At 50.1% G+C, this 19,598-nt stretch overlaps 1 protein-coding gene and 1 long non-coding RNA gene across 2 annotated transcripts; one reads left to right on the forward strand and one right to left on the reverse strand.

The window, feature by feature from the left end:
• Window positions 1-331: 331 nt before the first annotated feature.
• LOC126049110 (uncharacterized) lies at window positions 332-11,663 on the reverse strand. The gene is made up of 4 exons (XR_007509093.1): window positions 11,589-11,663; window positions 3,577-3,738; window positions 2,843-2,940; window positions 332-523 (listed from the first exon to the last, which is right to left on the reverse strand). It is a non-coding gene; the product is annotated as an uncharacterized LOC126049110 (long non-coding RNA).
• DRD3 (dopamine receptor D3) lies at window positions 4,727-17,104 on the forward strand. The gene is made up of 6 exons (XM_049824997.1): window positions 4,727-5,013; window positions 11,638-11,750; window positions 12,978-13,120; window positions 14,245-14,441; window positions 15,443-15,686; window positions 16,514-17,104. The coding sequence occupies exons 1-6, from the start codon at window positions 4,732-4,734 to the stop codon at window positions 16,708-16,710; spliced, it is 1,176 nt and encodes a 391-aa protein (XP_049680954.1). The 5' UTR covers window positions 4,727-4,731; the 3' UTR covers window positions 16,711-17,104.
• Window positions 17,105-19,598: the final 2,494 nt, after the last annotated feature.

A 19,598-nucleotide genomic window follows, 5' to 3' on the forward strand; every position in this document is an offset into this window, starting at 1 on the left:
TCAGAGTAATATTAAGAAAGGAGCTAAAAATAATTAAAGCAAGAAACGAGTTTCACAAGCTTCTGCTGTCCATCTGTCTCATTAATCTGAGCAGGTTGATGAGGACAGGTTGCTGCAGACCTCTCAGGACCAGAGAAGGGTAAAGGGCTGGGGCATTCACAACGGGGGTCTCTGGGGTGGGGGGGTAACATGAATTAAGGAGTGAGGAGGCTCCTGGGAGAGGCAGCACCAGGGGCTCCACCGACACACAAGGCAAGGCAACAGGGAAGGTTTCAACACTGGAAGACAAAGATGTGAATCAGAACAATGGTGTTTTTGTGGGTAAAGCACTGGATTCCCCTGCTGAATCCCTCCTACCTTAAAGGAGGGAGCGAGGTGCCAGGTAATGTCTCTTTATCGATCCATGGTTAGCCATTACATCGAACAGATGACATCAGTAACGCGTGTTGCAGTAGTGCCTTGCGGTCCCAGCGTCCTAGAGCCGATGTGAGCACCTTGATGGCCACAATCCTTCGGGAATCACCTACAAACAAAATGCATTTTAAAAATGCTAAAATGAAGCTAAAATGCCACCAGCTCTTTGCAGCTCTTGAGCCTCACTGCGCGGAGCCGTTCTCACCGGCCATTCTCACCCAGCCTATGACTCCCACAGCCCTGCTAGACAGAACGAGCATCACCGTGTGTGCTTTTCCCTCTGTTTTTAATCACACAAGTGTGGGTGTGTTGGGCTCTTTCCAAGCCCACAGCTAAAAAACCTCTGCTGGGGATGGGCGGGAGGGCTTCCCCACCTTCCTTGACTGCTCCAGGCACAGTTCGCAAATGCATTTCCCTAAAGGTGAGCAGTATGGAACGGACGACAGCAGACGTTCAACTGTACACATATAATATAAGCGTGGTTAAATGTAGTCCGTGTCACACCATTTTGGAGCTCCCAAGGGGACAAGGGGGCTGTAGAGCCCTTCATGGGTCATTTGGTGTAGAGCCTGGCAGCTATATCCTCCACCAAGGACACCTGTGAATGTGTCACCTGTAGGGACAAGGCAGTGACTCATCATACTCATCCAGTACCATCCACTGTCCTGCCTCGGGGTAGTCACGGCCTCGGTTAAAGGCACTGGCACGGATTAGTCCCCATCAAGTCTTCTGTGGGCGCTCCACCATCCCCAGCTGGGCTAAAGCTGGGACTTTCACACTCCTCACACCTAACGGGTACGAGTGCTCTCTACAGCACTTCTCCCTCCTACCACCCTTACCCACAAAGAAATTAGCTTCAATAGCCGCAATCAGGAGAGACGATCCAGGCGGCCAGAGTCCCGAGGCACGCTTGTTAAGGTAACTAATTTCTTAAAAATAAATAAATAAACTCTGCCGGCTGCAGTACGTCCTCTTCTTCTTGCCCACCTGCAAGTTAGCCCGTGGCCACCGTGACCAGCAGGTACATAAAGCGGGAAGAGCACTTGCCTTCCTCCCCGCCGGGGCCGCGGTGCCGCTCCTGCAACACTTCCACGCCTGGGAAGGGAAACCTCAGCCCTGCAGCTGAGCTTCCCGCACCTTCGTGAGAACCCACAGCGAGCCCCACTTGCTGTGCCGGAGTGGATGGTTGGGCACAGCCCAACCCTAGGAGAGAGGCGGCCCACCGGGATCATCCGTACCCCACAGAGCCCTCCCAGGGACCACGGTCCGAGGAGAACTGGGCCTCAGAGACCTGATCTCAAGACCTCAAGGGAAGCCACGTCTCAGAGCCAGTGGCTGTGGTCATGCTCTGGCGGGGGTAGATGTGGCTGGCGTGCTGCTCCTGCAGGAGAAGGACACTTCCCCGACATCGCTCTCCTTCCCGGCTTCCTTCCCAGCACTCTTTTGTCTCAGGTTTAAGGTAGTTTATTTAAGGATAATTTTTTATTTTTTTTTTTCATTCTCTCCCTTTCTAAAACCATCTCTACTTCGAGCGCTTCTTTAACCTAACCATTTTTGAAGCGCGAACTTTCCATCCCGAGCCGCAGGCTCGCAGCGTCTCCCGATGGGGCTTTGCCTATTTGCCTTCCAGCCCAACTCCGGCCGAGGCATCTCCCCCCCGCTCCCCCACAACACGGACCCTTCGGGGCCAAGCCCACCGCCCGGATTCGGGCTCCCCACCTCTCTACCTCACCTCCCGGGCAGAAGCAGGTCCGTCCCTCGGCAAAGCTGCGGCCCCCGGCCTCCCAAATCCCCCCCCACACCCCCTCCGGGGGTCCCGGCGGGGCAGGGGCGGGGGGCGGGCGGGGAGGAGGTGGCCAGCCCGGCTCCGCCCCGCGGTTCCGCGCCGGGGCGGGGGGGGGGGGGGGCGGCGGGAGGGAGCGGGTCGGACCGGCACCGGCACCGGCACCGGCACCGGCACCGGCACCGGGACCGAGCCCTGCTCGGCGGCTCTGCCACGGCCCGGCGGGCCGGGGGGTAAGTCGTGATTGCTGCTCCCCTTCCCCGCGGGTTTTCTCCAGCCTCCCTCGGTCCCCGACACCCCCCCACCCCACCCCCCTTCCCAGCTCCGGCATCGCCGGGGCACACGGCAGCCCCGGGTCGGGGAACGGCAGCCGGAGCCAAAGGCGCGGCCGCGCCTGGACCCTGCGCTCGGACCCCGGAGCCCTCCCCTAAAGCCCAGCCCGGACCCTGCCATCCGGACCGGGACCCCTCCGAGGCTGAGACCTGCGGGACGAGCATCCCTCCCTCTCCCCTCCGTCCCCACGGCAGGCGACCCTCGTCCCTGCCGCAGCTCGCTGCCCCCGGTGTGCCGGTACCCCCGTGTCCCGGCCGCCCCCCCGTACGTGGGCGTCCCGCTACCCCGGCACATCGGTATCCCGGTACTCACCCGGTTTGGCAGCAGCCTGGCGGCGGGCAGAACGAGTAGGGCCCGGGGAGGGGGATGTGGGGCAGCCCAGGGCTGGAGGTGGGGAGCTGGGAGGGATCCTGGTAAGAAAGGTTGGCCTCCGGGTGAGACTCGAAAATTGGGCTTTTAGGATGCAAGGGGCAGGAAACCCGCAGGCAAACTGTGTAATGCGGTGCCTTAAGCCTTTCGGTTATATTGTGCGTGAGGGTTTTTTCATTCCCTGTCGCGGCTTTGCTTATCAGCTAGGCAGCTGCTTACTGTAGGGGTTTTTTCCAAAGCTACAGAACCAGCCTTTCATGGCCCCAAACAATACAGATTTCCCAGAGAGGAGCCGTGCCGGTGCGAGGGACGCTGCAAAATAAGCCCTGGATTGGGGTGGCTGCAGCTGAACTGTTTTATGAACAAACAGTCCTGGACTCGGCAGCAGCGCTCACGGTACGGGAAATCCTTCAGATCCAGTGGAAGGCTTAACTTCTTTGTCAGGGGCAGGCAGAAGAAAGATAGAGAAGGAGAAACAAGCACAGGCACTTTCAGACAAAACGCATGCCATAAGAGATTGTTTCGCCCCTGTCCCGAGGGATCTGTGTTCACGGGACAGAGGGAAGTTCAGTTTCCACCTCATTTGGCCCTTGTCCCCTCCCAACTACAAAGCAGCAGGGGCAAGTGACACCAGTTTTAAGGACGAATATATGCCAAGGGGCTGGAGCGATTCATACCTATTGCACGGCTGCTTTTCCAGGAGTGTGTGCTTCTGTTCAGGTGCTGCTGTTCAAGGGGTGAGGTGGAACAAAGAGTAGTATTTATACCATTGGTGTTGCAACGATTTGGCCTTGCCTTTCATACCTGTCACGCTGATGATGAGTTCAGCGATGGGAGCACTAGCAAAGGAAAAAAAAATGGGACACAAGTGATTAAATGTCACAGAACAACCCTGGGACAGCAGCCTTCATATTCCTGGAAAAAAATCATCCTCCTTCTAAATCAAGAAAGGATAGGTTCCTGAGCACAATCACGAATCCATTGTAAGGAAAAGAAATGCAGAGTACCCTGCAAGCACCCTTCCATTATTTCATCCCGAATGACAAGGTGATTTGCTCCTCAGCATAGGAGGTACATCTTCTGGCCAGGCATAGAAAACACAGAGCACAGCATGGATGAATTGGGGGCAGCACTGATAGTCAAGCTTTGGCAAGGCAGGCAGGGCTGAAGCAGAGCGTTATTTGAACAGAAGGCCTGGGACAGAAACACTTTGCAGGAAAAGAGTAATTCAGTAGGTGGTGCTTACTGCCAGGCAGCCAGGGTTCAAGAGGCTACTTGAGCATTGCAGGTGCCGTCTCTCTGCCAGGCTGCTGAGCACTCGAGTACATGAAGTTATTGAAGATATTTTTTGACGAGGGAAGGGGAGGGTACTTCCCAGAAGAAAAGATGCTAGGTCCGAGCTTCTGGCCAAGTCCTGGTTTGGGTAACTGGGTTGGGTTTTCCTCAGCACTACAAATTGTTGTTTTTCAGACTGCGCTCTCGCCCAGCTGACATGCGCTGTGGTGTGACTTTGGTGCATCTTAAAACCATTGCCGCTTTCCGTACAGCTGCATTGGTTGGTAAGATGCACCCTTCAGATCCACACAGGAGGTGAAATCTTGCATTCTTCTCTTGGCTTAGATTCAGTGAAAAACAAAACAGGCCAAGCAAGACTTTAAGCAAAGCTCAGCCTACATACGAGCAGAAAAAAAAGACCGCTATAATTGGCTTGAAGTAGTTATTCAAGGAAGTATGAAAATCACGCACTGTCCACAGAAGGTACTGTTCTCCACAATTATCGTAGAGCTTTGATTTTCAGTCACCTCTTTCTTTCTCTTTGCAGCGGCGTCCCCATGGCCCTCTTCACAAGAACCAGCAGTCATCCTAACACCACCGACCCCGTTCCCTGTGGGACAAACAACACTACAGAGCCCGACCTGCCACACTCGCATGCCTACTACGCCCTCTGCTACTGCATCTTGATTTTGGCCATCATCTTTGGGAACGTGCTGGTCTGCTTAGCCGTGCTGAGGGAACGCACCTTGCAAACCACCACAAACTACCTTGTGGTGAGCCTGGCGGTGGCGGACTTACTGGTGGCTACTTTGGTGATGCCATGGGTGGTGTACCTGGAGGTGAGTACGTCCTAGGAAAGATTAGCAGAATTTAAGCACAGTAGGAGTTCACCAGCATTAGTGCACGCCCTCAGGATAGGCCAGCTCTGGTACAGATAAAGTCCATTCATATTTTAACCACCCAGCTAGCTCTGGGGCACTTGTGGGGTGGGTAGCAGCCCACCATGTCACACAGGTGGCCCTCGTAGGCTGGATGCATGCTGGACAAACGCACCGCAGTCCCCCCTGTCAGCAGATACCCTGAGCCTTGCTCTTTCTGGCAGAGCACAGCCTCGTGGAGCTTGAATGGCAGCTGGGCTACAGCCGGCAGCGTAGACTGGGGGTTCTGATGTGCTAATATCACTTTCATCTGAGCATCCTTGAAGCTGACTCCATCAGCCAGAAGGGTTGCCAGTGAGCACCATGATGATTCAGGAATGGCGGAGGAGGCAATAGGGTGGAAATACCTTTATGGGAGCTCATCTTAGAGCCCAGATCAATCCCTACTCCTGCTGGCCAGAAAACAAGTGAGGGCAGTCAAATCCTCATCTCCTGTGGAGTTTAAGAGCCTTAACATCCATGATAGGTCAGCTCCAAGCAACATTCCCCAAGCAGGCTGAGAAAGAGATGAAGCCAAAGAACATGCTCTAAAATCTCTTCAAGTCATGTGAGCATTTTCACAACAACTTCAAAGGACTCATCAAGCCCTCGGGGTCTTATTCTCCATTGCCCTGATCTTTGCACATTGGGCAGTGTACTGGCATGACTGTGCACAGTATGGACAACACCACCAGCTATAGGGCAGCAGAGGTGGAAACCAAATTCCCCCCCCCCCGCCACTGCGGCAAAATCCCGAATTAATGAAGCCACTCCCGGGGCAAATATTTTTACTAAAATAAATACATGAAGGTGTGCTACAGCTGACATTTTTATCTGTTCTCATCAGCATTTTTACACTAATTCACAAAAATTGGTAGGTCTAGAAAAATTAGAGTCGAACATCTATCAGCCATAAGCTTTCAGCTGAGCCTTAGTACCCTGTTCTCGTGCTACCAGACACAGAATAAGCTGAAGCCTCATGCTCTTTCTCTAAGGGGCAAGCCAGGATCAGGCTGAAGTGTAGGGTAAATATTCTGTTGGCAGCTGCCCACCTTTGGCTGACCTCTTTGCCGCAAACCAAAGCAGAAGCAGAAAGGGATTTTGACTTGTGCATATGGACCGCGCAGTGCGTGAGCAGAAAGTAGGACAGGACAGGACAACACTACCAAATGTCAGACCTACTATGTGGGTACAAGGAGATTTGATCAAGTAGTAGGGGACTGGCAGTGGCCTACAGCCCCCCTCTGCCACCAGTGTATGTTGAATAGGAAACATAGCTCTAAGCGTTGACACCCAGCCTGGGCACTTCCCTTGTGTTAATCCAAGCTGCTCTCCCAAACTGTGCCCGCTGCAGTCTCAGCAAGGCTACAATTAAGAGAAATTAAGGGTTTGCCCTGCGTATAAGCATTATCAATAAGGGCATTGATGGTTAACTGTTTATGCATAGCCTTGCCATGGAGTAAAAGAACAAAGAGAGCACCATGATACAGCACATGTAATCATGTTCCTAATGAAGTCAGTAGCAACATTTAGACTAACCTGTGTGGAGCGGTCCTGGAGCTGGCCCGCAGGATGTGTACAGCTCCGTTGTGTTACGCTGAATGATTAAAAAGCAAGGAATAAGGGGCGGGGGGCATGCCATCCCAGCAAGACAGAATTACACTCTGCAATTTGGTTGCAACTAAAAAATATTATTAAAAGTCAAATTTTATTTCAGACTGGAATAGTCCATCACCTCAAGCATATTCCAGTCTTTAATGAAATCACACTATGCTTTGCATTCGAAAAGACTTAGCACTCCTTCTTGCTTGTGGAGAGAGTGGGACTAAGGCACATCTGTGAGGCAGCCTCTGCCTCCAGGCAGTACTGTGGTCACGATTTGTGAGCACGACAGTAGGTCCGTTCCCTGGTCGTGTTTGCAGACCCATTCAAGATTCAGTTCCATCTGTGGAGCTTGGATAATCAAAGTAGCTGATCCAAGTCACACAAACAACAGGGAGAAGAACGCCCACACAACCCAAACCTAATCTACCACTCCCAGCACTGCGCAGTATCTCCTAGAGAACTAGGCTGTAGGACTCCAGCAAGACTAAGATTTAAAAACCAGTCCAAAAAGCCCCAAAGTCGTTTAGATATTTGCTGCTGTTTATGGATCAGCGATGCTACCAATGAAGTGGAAATGGTGTCATGCTTCAGTACACTATGGGCCTGAAAATTGCCAAGAAATCATTCAGTCCCCGAAACCGTGTACAATACCTATTCATCTACTGAACGTTTGCCAAACCAGACATCTGAGACCTGGCCATTATTTATGGAGAAGCTAATGGTGGATGAATACCTCAGATTTAAATGTCACTTGTGAACTTTGTGCTTTACACTCAATTTTTAGAGCTATCTGTGTCCTGGACCTTCTCCATGAAATCTGTCATTTTATCAATCACGCAGACCAGAACTGTCTCTTTCTGAGAAGTCTTTTGGGAAGGCTGTGACAGAGCAACAATAGGAACATTTTATAACCTCAAAATCATCATCTTCACCTGATGAAGTTTCTGGCACAAAAATGCTATTCAGCACTGTGTCTAGCAATCTTCTGGGGTCAACGGGTAGGTCTAACATACCAGCACTGCTACCCCAGTTCTTTTCTGACCTCTGATGCTGTGGCTGGCATGACTACTGAAGCTCACCAAGGTTTCTAAGACAGTGGCATTAGGGTATCCTGCCCACTGGAGTTTGATGGCATTAAATACCATTGTGCCTTATAGTCATTGTATAAATGGAGGAGGACATGTAGCAGTATGGCCTGGAGCATCCTTCTCAGTCTTCTGACAACATCCAGTTCTACCTCCAAAGGGAAAAAAGCTTCAGAAGATCTGCAGCTCTGTTCAGAGCGTGCGAGAGTAACGCTGTCTCCTCTTCTGTGGCTCTCACACCAGAGCAGCGAGAGCTACAACTGCTCTTCGAGCTCAAGGAGCTCGCCAGCCTAACCCCGAAGGGAGGACAGACAACCGAGTTCCTGCAGCTCAGCAGTTGACCACTTGTCAGCAGGCCTGACTGCGCGCCTGCTCTTAGTTACTCCCACCGTGCAAAAACATAAGCAGCCATTTCACAGCTGCGGGGAGCTAACAGCACGCCCAAGAAGAACGCTCTCTAAAACACCAAACGCTTAAGTGAGCACGCTTAGAGGCATCGCTCCTTACGTGCCTGTTGTCACCTGATGCAACATCATGTTCATACTTGGCCATCCATATACTCTTCAACACAGCAACATCATACATACCTCATTTACAGAGATTCTTTCGTTTCTTGTTAAGGATTCAGGAGAGTGATGGATCTGTATGTTTTTGAATGCACAATGATTTATTATTTTTTTTTAAATTGGAAGACTTCCCATAGGGTTGGAAAGTTAAAAATAATAATACGGCAATTTTGTGGCTAAAGCAGACTGGTCATCAAGAAAGATGAGGTGAGAACCTGACCTGAATAGTCTACAGGGAGCTTTAGCATTGTCTTTGACAGAGCCAGGATTTCATCCTGGACTCTATTCCCACTTCTGCCACACATGCACTGAGTGGTAATGAGAGATTGTATCAGCTCATCTCTCTGTGGTTTGCTCTCATCAGCTGTAAGAGAATAATATTTGACCATCTACCTCACCCAGGCAGTTGTGAGGATTCGTTCAATTAATACCTGTGATGTGCTTTGAGATTCCTGGACAAAAGGCACCAGAAGGATAAAGAACAGGTACCCTGCCAGCATATGAAAAACAGAAATGTACACTAGCAAGTTCTAGCTGCTGTAGCAAAGATAAGCGGAACAGAGCAATAAAAGGAAGAGCAGAAATAGAATTAAAAAAATTATGAACAAGGCCTATAATAAAAAGGCTCTTTTTCATTGTTAAATTTTGGAATAAATTCTGGGTTCACATACCCCATAGGTAAATATTAAATATTTCACCGATTTCAGCAGAGCTACTCCCCATTTTAGAAGTTGTGGCTGGTGGAAGTGAGGATGGGTTTTAAGCCCAAGCATTTTGATCTGGCAAGCATTCTCTTAATACAAGCTACAGCTTAGTATGCAGGTGGTGCGATCTGAATGCATCATCCTGAGAGCGTTCACTTCAGAGCCATTCCCACCACCACCTTCTTCAGTTTTAATGGTTCACATTCTTGGGCTTAGCATTTGAATGTGCTCAGGACCTTGGAAACTCCCCCAGTTAAGTGCTTGCACATCTGCTGGGCTAGCGGCAGCTGGCTTTCATGCGAACACCTGCCACCAGCTCCTGGTGAAATATTCTTCAGACTCCACAGACCATGCAGGCGCTGCATTGCATTTTGCCTCAGACTACAGAAACACCCCTTACTGGATCCCACTGCAAAGGCTTCCAGCATTTATATATTTTTTTTTTTTTCTATTTTGAGGTGGTCAAGCAGTTCTCAAAATCTGAAACTAAAGCAAAAATGGTGTGGAGTGTCTTTGAAAACTGAACCTACCTATTAAGGTGCCTCATTTCAGAGGGACAGCCTTCAGTTTGCACATCTTGTAGCCCATCTAATTGTGCAGAAAAGCTCTGAGGGTTTGGGGTTTTTTCCCTTTGCTTCCTTTTTTTAGAAAAAAACAAAGGAGCCCCACAAGTATCAGTGAACTGAAGATGAAAGCACAGTTCCCTACTGCATTTTGCAAGCCAATTCCCATTTCTCTCCCCTGCATTCATTCAGAGTCAAGGGGTCTAATGGAAGACTGCCTCGTTCAGTACCTGACTTCTGCAGCTGAGTCCAGCAGAGAACACCCTAAAGACACAGCTCACCTGACTGCGTTTCTGTGCCCACGTGCGGGAATGCTGGCATAATCCAAACCATTTAAATTTCTCAGGATTATTTCTTAAACAACTCCGAAAACAACTCACACAGAGTGAATTCTGTATTTATACGAGTGCTCCTCTCTGCAGGGAGCTGCGTCCTTCCTAGGCATTGACGCTTGCTGCAGGGTTGACCCACTGCCTCAGAAGCCAAGCTTACTTGTGGCACCCTCTCCAGCTTGATCTGGGATAGGTATTTTTGAATAGGTCTTGAAAAACCTCCAAGGCTGGAGCCTGCACAGGCTCACCAAGCAACCGGCTCCACTGCCTCACCATCAGAAAGTTTACCTTCATAACCAGTTTTCACCTTTCTTCTTTCAACTTACGCCTGTTGCCTCTTCTTGTCCCACCATGCACTGCTGGGAAAAACCTGGCTCCACCTTCTTAGTAACCTGGCTCCAACTTTCTTAATAATCTCCCAGTAGGCACTAGGGGTCTTCTGTTAGTCCCCTCACCCCCCCAAAAGCCATCTCTTCTCCAGGGTGAACAAGCCCTGTACCCTTAGCTGCTCCTCACAGGACGAGTGCTCCAGCCCCCAGGGACTGTCTTGGTGGCACTCCACTGGACTCGCTCCCATTTATCAATATTTTTCCTGTACTGGGGCCCCAAAACCAGACACAGTACTCCAGATGCGGTCTACATATAAGCAGAGAGACCGAGAACTAGTGCTGGTTCCTGATAGTTTCCCCAGGATCCAGCTAAACCAGCAGGATCTACGGGGTCGAAGACTAAAATCCAGGCTCTCTCCGAGCAAGGACTTTCCTCCTGCTTTCTCTCCTACCCCCCACTTCTCCAACCAGCGCAGCATTAGATCGATTTGCTGTACTCATTCAACGGGCTTATCTGTTGGGAGGGCAGGCTGCCTCCTTCTTCATCTCTGACAAGGAGTGGGTGCTGAGGCAGAGCACCTTGCTCAGAGTCAGGCTATCATCCCAGCCCTGAGGAGAGCAGTGCCACGTGGTGCTTGGAGCATATTGTTGTCAACCGAAAAGATCATTGTCGAGAACTTGATGGCTGGGCCAAAAAATGCATTTCTCCATCACAAAGATTGGCCACAGCTAAGCTTTCACAATTACACACTTCAGATTAAAAATTCAAAACAACCAGAACAAAAGCTTAACATGGTAGCAAACCAAAACCCTTTATCCGAATAGCTTGTGAGTTCTCTCTCAGATCTAATAATCAAAATCTGTAACTGAGATAAGAATCCAAATAAGGTTTTAGAGAAGCCTCGGGTCTCAGGTCTCTGTTTCATGCATAAATGCATAAAATTTGCAGCACTTTTCCAGCTCACTGCCTGCAAGAGAACTCCAGCAGCTAAGCTGGGAAACACTTTCAGCCCTTAGATTTCCTCAGATAAGCCTTAATCAAAGGATATATACAGTGATACCAAATTTAAATCAATTTATCATGCTAGGCCTTAAGGGAAGGGATAGCTGCTATCTTTTTCTTTAACCTGCCTCCCTCTGTAAAGAGTAAGTCAAGGATTGAAATCAAGGTGTGGTCCTTCTCCGTGACCTACCGCTGTGTTATCTTGCACACAACATAAGTGCCTCAGTTTCCCTCTGCACATCACAGTGGACACGAACTTGTCTAGCTGTTGAGATACTTGGAGGAGAGCACCTCCTTATAAGTAACTTACCAGGACTCAGTGCAGAACAAGGCTGACAGTTTTGTGGTTGCTGCTGCAGGTGACCGGAGGAGTCTGGACCTTCAGCCGCATCTGTTGTGATATCTTCGTCACCATGGATGTAATGATGTGCACAGCCAGCATTTTAAACCTCTGTGCTATCAGCATTGACAGGTGAGAGCCAACAGCATCCAGGGGAATAGTCTGGAGATGGGGGTTGGCCCCATACCCCAGCGTGGCAGGGACAAGGAAACAGGGTTTGCACAGGCAGCATCGGCGTCTTCAGGAACACAAGTATCCCTGCAAGTCCGTCGCTGTCACTACTGCTATTAATACAGCTCTGCCCGCTATGTGCTGGAAGATGTCTGTACTTAAGGGCAGAGAGGCACAAGCAATAAAACATCACTGATAGGTAGTCAACCACATCTTCATGTTTTTTGAAGGCAGGAACCAGAATTGGTCATCTAATTCCCATTGAGTCTCAAAGAGGGTTTCTCCGCCTGGAGACCTCACTCATGAAGTTTTAATAAACAAAATCCTGCCATATACATAGGGAGGGGGTGAAGATTATTGCTGCTTAATCTTCAGCCTTGCTCTGGTTTTCTACATCATGAAACTGAGCCTATTTTAAGTAACGCTGAGGGCTGGGAGCCAAGACCTCGGCACACATGGTGCCGTTAGGACCGAGGAGTGGGGGAAGGAAAAAACACTGCATGCTGTACCTTTGTGATATGTGGTTCAAGGGTAATCGTACGAAGCAGGTCTCAACGCTGGGTTGGTCCAGTGTTCCTCCACGGGAATCTTCATCCCCATTTCATTTTGGCTCTGTCTGCAAGTAGCAGCCCCCAGGCTACCCTAAAGAGGAGATCCCTATGCTTTCCAAATCCTAGCCTTTCGCTGAGCTGCATCCCCTGGGGCACCCCGGCAGCCGAAGGCGCTGAACGCCCACCCGTGGGCAATCTGCTGGCTGTCAGCAAGGCTGACACCAGAGTGGGCAGCTGAGGCACAGAGTGTAGCGGGCTGTGGTTGCTCCAGAGAGTGCTATTTCCCAGCAGTACACATATAACCTGAGGGGTTTGAGGGATGGGGGTTTCCTGGGGTTTCTAGATCCATCTGGTATCCCAAACCTTGTAGCTTCACAATGCCGGCAGTTCCGCAGAGCGTTTCTCTGCAGTGCTGCCAACTAATTCTGATTTCCTCTGTTCCTCCCCCCAACGCCCTGCTTACCATTTCTATAAATTGCTGATTCCACCATCTGATCTTCTCTCCTTTCCTCTTCCATTTCTTCACCACGTTCACCATCATGTTCCCTACATGGCTTTCATTTCTCCTTTTAAAACCTGGTCCTTTTCCTCCCTCCATTCTTACCTCTCCTCTTCCTGGAGCTGGTTTGGTCCACAGATACACTGCAGTGGTGAAACCAGTTCAGTACCAGTACAGCACTGGGCAGAGCTCCTGCAGGAGGGTGTCTCTCATGATTGCGATAGTCTGGATGCTGGCATTCGCAGTGTCGTGCCCTCTCCTCTTCGGCTTCAATACTACAGGTAGGTGATGTCCTGAACAATAGCACACAGGGAGGGGTTGGAAATGAAGCTGCCCTGTGTATGGTCAGGTCATTTAACGTGGGTCCTACAGACTTTCCAAGTTACAGGATAGGGAACTGGAAAGCACACTATGAAAGGTGAGAAAAATCTCCAGTGCTGGAGAGCAGATGTGCTCTTGTCCATAAACTTGCCATTTGCTCAGGCAGACGCTGCCTATTGCTCTGAGGACAGACCTGCCTGCTTTACTGCCAAATCAATGCCATCAGAGTGTCCGGGTCTACAGCTCCTCCAAACAATCACTCTGCACACACAGACCAAATCTCCAGATGTGCAGCACATCCAACACACATACACACATCAGACTTACTGCATCTTGACGATATCAACAGGTCCAGACACACAGGCTTAAATCTGATAGAGGACACATTTCTAAACAGCAAGGATTGCATATTGGCACTGCTTCTGAGAAATCTCCTTCCCATCCAACCTGCTGTCTGCTTCCTCACTTAATCCTGTGAGAAGAGCAAACAATTTAGCCTCCTCCTTGGAAGCAAGTTGGTCTTTCCCCTTCCCCTCACCTAGAGCAGCCCGTTCTCCTGAGGCTGAGGGGCAGGGGAGCCTTCCTCCCCCCAATCCACAGGCAGAAGTCCTCTGCTCCACATCCATCCTCTGTGCAGTGCTTGAGGTGAGAAGGGAACAGGGGGTGGGAAGTGCTGCTGTCCCTCACTGCCTGGTCCAGACAGATGGGGGTGAGGGCACACCTCCGCATCTAGACAGCTCAGAGGCTGCCAGAGGAATAGGAGAAAGGATGAAAGGAGAAAGGATCCTCTGAGAAAGGATGGGAATAGGCATGATAGAAGAGGGCAGAGCTGTTGGCCAGAAAAGCAGGCAGATGTATACCGGGTCATGCTAGACAGCCGCAGGTAGAGTCCGTTTTAAGCATCAGTGAGGTGAGTGGGTAGGCCACAGTATAATTTGCAACAACAGAGATAGGAGACACTTGCACTCCTCAGACTGCCTTTGTCCCCCGGCCACCTTTCGACTTGCTTTGCCAACGCACCAGACCCTTCTTGTACTAAACCGAAGCAGCTCAGCCGCTCCTCTCTCTCTCTTCTCCTCCCCAGGGGATCCCAGTGTCTGTTCCATATCCAACCCTAGTTTCATCATCTACTCCTCTTTGGTGTCCTTCTACCTCCCCTTCATGGTGACCCTGCTGCTCTATGTCCGGATTTACCTCGTGCTAAGACAAAGACAAAAGAAGCGAACCCTCACCCGGCAGGGCAGCCACAGCGCCAGCACCAAACCGTGTTATGCACACAAAGTAAGATCCACATGAACGCAGTAGGAGCTGTCAAAAAGGACAGGGCATGCATCATCTCTTCTCCTCAAAGGGTCAAAGCACAGAACGGAAAGCATAAAGAAGGGACATGGCATGTTTTCATCCCATCCTTCACTCATACACCATGATATATGAGACGTAGAAGCTCCAGTTAAATCCTTTTCAGCCCTCTAGAAAGCAGGTGCTCCCTGTGTATCTCTGCCCTCTAGAACCAGGTGACTAGAAAAGAGCATGACCTACTTCTGTATTTCTTCAGAGCAGGGCTTTCTCAGCCATGCAAAAGTCTGGCTAATTTTTTCATTTATTGTCTTCTGATTTTAATGTCTTCATTTATTGATTTTTGCTCTGTGATGCTTCATTCTCAGGGCTTCAGAGGCTTTAACCTAGATTATTAAAAAAAAAACACCAACCCTCTTCATCTGACGGACTTAAGAGGTCAAAATGCTCATGCTGCATGGAGCATTTTTTCCAGTGACCTTTCTAGACGAAATACCTGCAACCATGGGAACTAGTGCAACGGTTCGAAAGGGCTTGCCTGGTCACGCATATCTGTTTGTTTTACCCATTTTCTCACAGTGAAGCTACATTTAAAAAGGGTGGGGATGTTGAGGGGAGCAGGGCCAACACAAAAATACAAGCAAAAGGTTAGCAGAGCAGGTGTTTCAGCTCTTCTTGTTCTCATGCTTCTCCTTGGTGGGATGGAGGCAGAGTTGTTCAGTGCTGGTTCACCCTCTGATAAGCCAAGGTCAGTCCAGAGGATATGGTGCAAACCTAAGAAGCAAGTGGGGCTAAGGATGACTCCTACAACTTTCCTCGTCATCCTTTGACCCAATTAATGGTTTGGATAGTTCCTAGTTCCTCTGTGGCATCCTCTTTTGCAGGAACACATGGAGAGAAAAGCTTTGCCAAACAGAAGCCAAGGCACCTTTTCCCCCTGTCTCCCACTCAAATGCTCAGGCCAGGAGACTTCTACCAAAAGGAAGCTGCTGACTGTCTTCAGCCTGCAGCGGTACCGCAGCTTCTGCCACGAGGCATCCCTCACCAAGACACCAGGGACTACACAGCACAGCAGGCTGGAAGAGAGGAGAAAGAGTACGAAGCCAGGACTGGAGGTACGGAGGCTCAGCGATGGCAAAACCATCAGCTCTTTGAAGCTAGCGCAGCAGCAGCCCCGGCTGATCCAGCTTCGGGAGAGGAAGGCTACGCAGATGCTAGCTATTGTCCTGGGTGAGTGAGAGCCACTCTGTCTAGTAGGGTGCAAGGGCTGATGGTTTGGGACTTGCAAGAGCAAGGAGTCTCCTAATACAGTGTAGAGAGTAAAAAAATGCAAGCCAGACCCAGACTTCAGCTGTCACTGATCCGCAGACTCTGAAGAGATGACGGTGGGACATTTAGGGAGCTAGGGTAATGCTCTCAACTGTTCATAGCCAAGTATATTAGTGTTTTATTTGCTATGATTTGTTACCCTCCTGTTTTAAATTAATGGCCAACAAGCCCTGCTAGAGGGAGCAACAGCCAACACCTTTGCTTTCCCATTATTATTATTATTATTATTATTAAGCTGGGACAATCCTAAGTTTCCGTACATGCAGCAGCAATTAGGTCCAATTACAGAAAGGGAAGGTGCAGCAGAGGAACCAGCTCATAGAGCTGGATAGAGAAGCCAGGAGACTGGTGCCTCAGTCACCTGCCACGGTCACCAGATACATTGCTTCCCCTCATTAACTCAGTAGTAGCAGGGAAATAATGCAGCCCTCGTCATAACTGATTAAAGCAGCTAAGGCAGCAGTCTAAGTTGTGGCTGCTTGCTTTTGTCTGTCACCAGACTATTCCTGAAGCCCCATCCATCCATTCACATAACTGGTCCCAAGGACCCTCTGCTCTTGCCAGGTCCCTCTATATCAGGAATAAACGTCACCTTCAGCGTTTACCAGATGCAGACATGTGCATGGAAATAGTGAGAGGATGGAGGGAGAGGGCACAGTTGCAGGCCCCTTTCCAAGCAGTTGCTTCTCTAAATTCATGGATTGTTTTCTCCCTCTCTCTAAACCCAGGGGCATTCATAGTCTGCTGGCTGCCCTTCTTCTTGATTCACATTCTCAATGCCCACTGCCCGTCCTGCCACGTGCCCCCAGGGCTTTACAGTGCCAGCACCTGGCTTGGCTACGTGAACAGCGCTCTCAACCCCATCATCTACACAACCTTCAACACCGACTTCCGCAAAGCCTTCCTCAAGATCCTCTGCTGCTAACCGCGGGGCTGGCACCGGGCTGCACAGGCTGAGGTTTGGAGCAGAAGCAAACCGGCGAGTCGCTTGGCGTCAGGCACAGCGGTGCCGAGAGGCAGACCCGGCGTGCGGTGGAAGATCAGCCACCGCAGCGTGCCAGCCCTGGGAGCTGCCAGGCTCGCAGAGCGCACGGGACCCAAGAGGACATGGACCCAATCTCCCCAACCTACGTGCTGGGAACGCATTTGCCCTCCCGCTGCTGGAGCCTCCACCTGCAGAAGGCACCCAGCTCACGTGCAGCAGTCCTAATAAGAGGGTGGAACGTGGCCTCTTTGATAAGGATCCCGATCCCTTTGATCGGGAGCCAAGAGCAAAAATTCAGCAAGGAAACTTAGAAACGGCGCGCCGATGGAGAAACGACAACATCCCTGTTGTCTCCATCAAAAGGCTTGCCCATAAAACTGGGTCAGTCTCAGTGCTTGAGATAATTGCTCCAGTTGCAAATGAAACCTTCCCCTGTGCTGCCAGCTTGTATGTTATTGCTCCTTGCAAGGTAGAGGGGTGGCTACCATCCCTCTGGTAGGTCAGATCACATGAGAAGTGCCACACTTATCACAGTGTCCTCTCTCTTCCAAACCCAAGGACCAGCGATAGATTGGCCACTACTTAACTACCATATACCCAGTCATCTGCTGGGGCCACTAAATAATGAGCAAGGCCTAGGATAGCTCCAGTCATGCCTGCGATAGATTCAAACCTGTTTTTTCAGCTGGGGCAGGTGGCATGCACCCAGCCTCAAAACTTGTTCGTAGTCTTTTTGGAACCAATCTGTTTGCACTCCTCATCAGGAGCGCTGCTAGATGAAGGGTTTGTCCCGTCTGACTGCTGCGATAACGCCTGTGACCGCCCACGCTGGGGGGAGAGCTGTTTCAGTAACATCCCTCCCAGTAAGAAAGGATGTGTGCCTCAGGATCAGACCGAGGACTCTCCCTGGCTCCCCTCGCCTCGCTGTCAGCACACAGGGCGTCCATACACCCCAGCTTCCAGGACCTGGCCAAATAGAGCCCTGCCACAGTCTCCTTTCCCAGCAGTATTTTACAAAGCCATCTCCAGTAGTTCCTGGGTGAAAACACCAGAAAAGCGCTGCCATATCACTTAAGCTGGTCTCATGTCAGAGCACTCTAATGCTTGTCTCCTTGTATAAACAAACATGACCTGGGACAGCCTCAACCCGTTTCTCTCATTTCCCCCCCTCGCTGTACTGGATCAGCTCTCACTCCCAAGACTAAGCTTAGCTGTGCTGTTAGCCGCGCTCGTTTGACAGTTTTGGGTGTAACTGTGTGTGCTGTCTCTGCCTGTGTCCATGCCACAGCTCCTCCGTCTGGGAAGGGCTTCCTCTCTTTCCTAATATAAAGCCAAAACCATTGTCCTCAGCCTCTGGAGCACATAGCAGAGCTCTAGCTTCTTCTTTTGTTTGTCTGGGTTTTGGGAGGAGGTGCTCGTGGACAGCATGTGCTGTTTCCTTGGGGAGGTGCCCTCCATACTGCATTGTAACTGCATTAGTCCAATAAAACACAGACATAATTGGAAGTTTTGGTACGTTTGTGGTGAACGTAGCCCTTCCATAAGCCTTTTCTCACCTGTAGCCCTCTTGACACCTTCCCGGTACAAAATTAGCATCTGCCTGGACACCCACAAGAGGTCTTTATTATTACTTGCATTTTACTTGCACCTGGAAAAGAAATCAATGGCTGCTGTAAGTGTTACTCCATCTGCTCAAAGGTGCAGGATAGCACTGAAGGTACTCAGCACACAGGGTATTGGGGGTATCAATCAAGTGAATCAACCTGTGGACAGATTGCTGCTCAAGTAATTCTTATTAAGATGCTTCATAACACATACCACCAGAGACCAGTTTCAGTTGCCAGAAAGGTGGAAACAAGGAAAAAGATCTTTTAAAGGGTGACTAGGTCCATTTCAAGCCCTGGCCTAGCATCTCTCAGGTGTCATGTTCAGTCTGATCTTACTTGAATTTGAACCTGTTCTTCAAGCAGTGATCCCCAAGGTAATTCAGGATAGAGGTGAGCAACAGGAATTGGGGCTGAAGATCAAGCACTAGTTTGGTACCCACACAGTTATGAGGGCTGGGGAAAGTTCTATGCCTAAAAATATCATCCTTTATTTAATAATTTAGATTTGAACTACCAGATCACAGAACAAACAGCATCCTCTTGAACTATAACCTGCTATGGACGAAAAAAAAAAGCACCACAAATCCCACCCACAATTACAAAAACTCAGCTCCAAAATAAAACCATCTCTCTCTCTCCCCCTCCCTCAAATACTGCTTGAGCTCCATGCCCAGTTTTACTGTGGCAGTATGAACACAGGTGGCCTCACAGGAAAGGCCAAGGAACAGAAGCAATCAAAGGTGCAACCAGTTGATTGCACAAAGGTGCACTGTCCTCCCCAGCAAGCCAGAGGGACAGCTGAGAAGCCCCCCAGGTTTGTGCTTCACAACCCCCCCACTCATTATTTACAGTAGAAAAATCCACACTCCCTCGTTTTTTATCTGAAATGCCTCCTCCTAACCTTCATTTTCTACACCATTTTCATGTTTGCTGGTGCTTTTCCCCTGGATCCATGAATAGCTGGAAGAGGAGAGGTTAGCCGTTACTCTGTGCTCTGCTGAAAAACCACAGGCATTGTGCAGGGTTTCATTTACATGCTGATAGTCACATTAGAAGAGCCTTTCGAGAATGCAGAAAGGTCCTCTCCCACAGAGAGAAAGAGGGAGCTCAGAGACCGCTGCAGGCTGTAAATAATTCCCGGTGTCAGGAAACCTGCTCCAACACCGCAGCTGAGCAGACGTGCAGGCACAGCAAGGGGTCCTGCAGTCTGTGCTCACCTTT

This window comes from Accipiter gentilis, chromosome 21, assembly GCF_929443795.1.
Source record: "Accipiter gentilis chromosome 21, bAccGen1.1, whole genome shotgun sequence".
NCBI classification, from domain to species: domain Eukaryota; kingdom Metazoa; phylum Chordata; class Aves; order Accipitriformes; family Accipitridae; genus Astur; species Astur gentilis.

Coding starts and splice junctions, on each gene's coding strand:
- DRD3 (XM_049824997.1), top strand. CDS start 4,732: ATGGCCCTCTTCACAAGAACCAGCAGTCATCCTAACACCACCGACCCC. Junction 11,751..12,977: donor TGTGCTATCAGCATTGACAG/GTGAGAGCCAAC, acceptor TTTGGTCCACAG/ATACACTGCAGTGGTGAAAC. Junction 13,121..14,244: donor CTTCGGCTTCAATACTACAG/GTAGGTGATGTC, acceptor TCTCCTCCCCAG/GGGATCCCAGTGTCTGTTCC.